Source organism: Papilio polytes, unplaced genomic scaffold (genome assembly GCF_000836215.1).
Source record: "Papilio polytes unplaced genomic scaffold, Ppol_1.0 DF823288.1, whole genome shotgun sequence".
NCBI lineage: Eukaryota > Metazoa > Arthropoda > Insecta > Lepidoptera > Papilionidae > Papilio > Papilio polytes.
The window spans coordinates 38680-43173 of NW_013525916.1; the positions used below are offsets into that span (position 1 = coordinate 38680).

At 39.7% G+C, this 4494-nt stretch overlaps 2 protein-coding genes across 3 annotated transcripts in view; one reads left to right on the plus strand and one right to left on the minus strand.

The window, feature by feature from the left end:
- Nucleotides 1–4494, plus strand: part of LOC106104991 (uncharacterized protein KIAA0930 homolog) — a 19944-nt gene that overhangs the window by 9126 nt on the left and 6324 nt on the right. The window contains exons 5-6 of one of the 2 annotated variants that reach the window (XM_013285188.1): nucleotides 2439–2579; nucleotides 3581–4488. In XM_013285188.1, the coding sequence (XP_013140642.1) occupies nucleotides 2439–2579; nucleotides 3581–3685 (246 nt within the window). In that variant the 3' untranslated portion in view covers nucleotides 3686–4488. Of the gene's footprint in view, nucleotides 1–2438; nucleotides 2580–3580; nucleotides 4489–4494 lie in introns of those variants that run through there. The other variant, XM_013285187.1, reaches the window with a different exon arrangement.
- The window catches only part of LOC106104990 (phosphatidylcholine:ceramide cholinephosphotransferase 2-like), a 33581-nt gene that overhangs the window by 4693 nt on the left and 24394 nt on the right, over nucleotides 1–4494 (minus strand). The window lies entirely within an intron of this gene.

Consider the following 4494-nt stretch of genomic DNA (forward strand, 5'->3'; position numbering starts at 1 on the left):
AAAACTAGTTTAAAAGTCTGATTTAAATGTTTAACTGCGTACTTTCATTTTATTGGCATATATGAAGTGAAATTCTGTTATCTTAAGCAGATATGATAGGATTTTTGCTGTTTATTTATATAAGCGGATAGGTATCAAATAACTGTTATTTCTCTATCAATGGCCGCGACAGGGCGGTGCCCCTCCCTCCCGTCTGTCGCAGCAGGCAGCCCAGAGTTACAACAAACGACACTATTCTGCTCATTGTTTGTACGATTCTTTTGACAGGAATTTTGCAAACTTGATTGTATTCAAAAAACATTTTTTATCATGTTATCGATAAGTAATCGATATCGCACTAAACCTTTTTGACGCGCGAATGAATTGCGAGCTATCGGACTCTTTAGTTGATAAAGTGTGATTTTGTTGCTCGTAGAAAGTTTATTTGTTTTGTGCATGTAATTTAGGAACACCTTGATTGTAGGGTGACAGGTAGGATTGAGCGATGTCCGCTAAGGACACATTTCTTGACTGGACGCAAACAAATCAAACCGATTCGAATGAAATCGAACCTATACTGTCTGTACAAGCGGTAGGGGTTCAGTCTTTCTGAGACCTAACATTTCCATCATGCGGTGGAGTGGAATTTAGTGAGACTAAAGTAAAAAGTTGATGTTGTGTTATCGGAAAATTACTTTAAAGAAGGCCATCATTAGCAGGATACTTTAAAATAGAAGAGATAACGACAAAAAATAAGATCAGTATTTAGCAAGTTGTATGTATTGTCACTACCTGTTCCACTTTCGAGGAAATCGCTTAATATTTTGCTGAATGACGCATTCTGAGATTTTAAGTACCATTCCTTATATTAAAATCGTACAAGCACATTAAAGATGAATAAAATAATAGTTAAGTATATATAATTTAATGTTATCTTTTTTATGACATCAGCCAGTATAATTATACCATCATATAGATACAGTATCAATACAAGTAACATTAATGTAAATTTAATTTCAAAGATTTTTATCGCCTGCACCAAGTGATAACGAAATCTGACAGCGTATTATATTTTACTTAATTGTACGTAAGATAATGTATTAGCAAGGTAACCGAGTCTGTGTAATAAGGAAATATTTGTAGGCGAATCGTGCCAAAACCTATTTAACTGTTTAGTTTTGAATGTAATATGCAGGTACAAGGATGCCGCGCGACGCTGTGCCGGCAGCAGCTGCCACTTGCAACAACAACCAATGCAACTAAAGGAAATATGATTAAATTTATTTTGCTTAGCATTTTCTACATACTGTCGGAATGGTAGATTAAGTTAACATAGTGCGTCAGCTAGGCCCATAATTTTTGTTGATAGTTTCAACTCTTTATTTGCGTTATTTTCAAAGGTCGACATAAACAGTCAATCTGTTGGCCGGTGAGTCACGGTGACGTGACGTGTGACGGCGGGTTCCACTATATTTGTCGATGACGTGTCGGCTTATCACGCCGCGTGCCAACGTGATGCAGATACTTCTGCGAAGACTATTGTATCTGAATACCAGTCACTCGTATTATACTCTGACGTGACAATAATCTCATTCTTTTTGTTTTTTTTGTGCAGTGTACATACTGCACAACAATGATGCACATATTTAGGATTCATTATGGCTTGTGTACGTAACTCGTTTGTTAAGTTAAAACAAAGATAAGCGATCTGAGGTATCTGAGAACAAACCTTTATTGTCTGAGACCTACGTCTCGACAGTGCCGGAGACCGCGGGCTGAAGGGGAGGAGGGGTGAAAAGTGACAGTCGGTCCGTCTTGTCACCGCCTTGTCATTGTATATTTGTTTCTCGTGTCATGTGGCACATGCTGCACGTCTTGTTGTGGGAGTGCGCTCCTTGGTCCGTACTCCACCGACAACAACTGCCTATTTCCACTCAGAGCCAAACTTCGCCACTAGGGCCGTACGGTTCACATTTTGTATGACACTCGCATTTATAAATATGTGCAGATTATTTTATAATAACCAACACCACTAAATACTTCGTAACTTATTGAGTACTTTCAAGTGTAAAACGTTCGTCTCAAAGTATGAAATACTCTAAGTGTATTTTATGACGTGCACTTTACTTCTTAAGATAAAATGTACGATTGTTGGAACAATATAAGGATATTCGTTCGGTCTTAAATAAATAAGAGTAGGTAAATCGCGGCTTGTCAGTTTGTCGCTGAGTGAGTCACGCTTGTTTGCTAACGACGCGAGCTGCTAGCGAATATTTTTCTTTTGCCTGCCGTATCGGCGCGGCTCATCGCACACTTTACAACTAGGAAAATCCCCGAGATGTGTAATTATGTTTCCATTTTGTTCATTTGAAGGATTGTTGGGTTGACTTTGAGATACAGAGAATAGTAATTGTTGTTGTGGTAAAGTAAACTGCCTCTACTGTGTGTGTTGTGTACAGGTATTCTGCGACATGGTGGTGCGGGACGGCGAGATGGTATGCGTGGAGCTGGTAGCGCGCGGGCGAGGCGCTGCCGCTTGCGCCGTCATCTTTCTCGGCTCCATACGGTACGACGCGCTCACCGGGGTCTACGATGCTAGGGTCAGTATCATTATCTACTATTAACTATCAACTTTTCTACTCTACTTGTAAAACGGAGTGGCAAAACTTGCACTTTCACACGGCATTTCTATAGAATTGCCGTGTGAAAGTGAAATTTATTTAATAGTCGATTTATTTTATTTCGTAATTTCTAAAGATTTACATATAAGTGCATATTATCTCGTTTGTTGTGTTTTAACTTTACCAGATTTAATTTCACTTCATGATGTAATAATAACAACAAAGTCATCTGAGCAAAGAGCAGTGCGACGTCCTCGGCCACAAAGATATCTTTCAAATGCAAACGTAAATGAATGTCCATTGTTGCACTGACCTTGTATTTGTTTAGAACACTTGAAAGGAGACTTTTTCTCAATATTTCTACCAATACAAGAAACTGAAATCGAAATAGAGATAATGTTGCGCAATGTTTGCTTATTTATATAATAATAATGTTACCCACTTGTGTTTATTTTTTCGTGAGGTCGTGACAGTACAGCAACACCGCTTGCTGATCCTGTTCTTCTTACTTCGGGGACATAGGACAACTAGAAAGGGAAAATTGTGCATCTTCTAATTATGAAATCCAGGGCAGCTAATATAAGATGGATGTTATATAAGCCATCATAGAATGTAATAGTATACGTTTCCACTAGTTGTGTTATAGAAGCTTTACGATTTAAGTTCTGACTAATCGCCCTGACTCATTGGTACTAAAATAATTGATTTCAAAATATGCATTTCGATTCTAAGATTTTATTTTAGCACTGCGACGATTTCTAACTACTGGCGACGAGCGAGGTATCAATGAGGCAGATTAGTTCTAGTCTGTCCTCCCCCGAGCCTCCCCCCGTGCCGCTAATAAGGCAATTCTGGTCGCGTTTCCGCTGATGTAAGCGCAAATCGACGCCCGCGCCACCGCCGCGCCGGACGCTCGCAGCTAATTAGCACACATTTATTGCCGGGCGATGCAACAACCGGCCCGTGTTGGCCGACAGCAGCGCGGCGGCCGTGACTTTGTCCGTGCACTGATGCCTGCCGCGGCCGCTGAGCGACACACTGCAAGACAAGCGCAAGCAGCTGACTGTCGAGCGCGGCGCAACTAACGTGGTCTCGGCTACATCTCAGCATTGTAAGGTTTTGGGCGCAGAGTACCTATAGTTTTTGGTGTTTTCAACTTAATTTATCAACGTAATTATTATGAGTTCCTGAATAATTACTAAAATTAAGATACAACAAACTTTTATTAAAAAAAAATAACGTTATAATGATACGTAATAAAAGGATTGCGCGATGTTACCACGATACAGTTGTGCCGAGAAAAGGAAACCAGTTTCCTATTAAAATAGTTCTGAAGTTAGTCCACCAACGCACCGTTGTAGGGCTGTACTCAGCCAATGGCGGGTGCGGAGTGCGGAGTGCGGCCACGGCCGGCGTATAGTGGGGACGGCGAGTTGGCGAGTGCGTGCGCACTGAGCTTGTGCGTGCGGCGGCGGTGCGCTCGCACTCGGACGTCAGCTATACATGCTAATTAGACGACATTCCAACATTATAGTCATTGTACAAATCTATTCAACGGAAATATTTGTTTAATTTACTTTTGAATATTTCATCACAATTACAAAAACGTTCTACGTACTTTTTATTAAATAATGTAACCCGATTGTGGTATATATAATAGATTTCCTGTACTAGACTAATATGTCCGTCTCATGTTTACTACACTGTCATTATTTATTTAATTATTCTAGGATGTTATGAAGGAGGAAATTACGCCTATAATTATAACTTCCTGTACCCATGTAACATTTATAATAGTTGTTAAAGTTAAGAAGTTGAACGCTAAAGTTATGGAACGTCGAAAAACCCAAATATAATGTACTCAACATTTTCTTATCTTCAAAATACAAAAAAA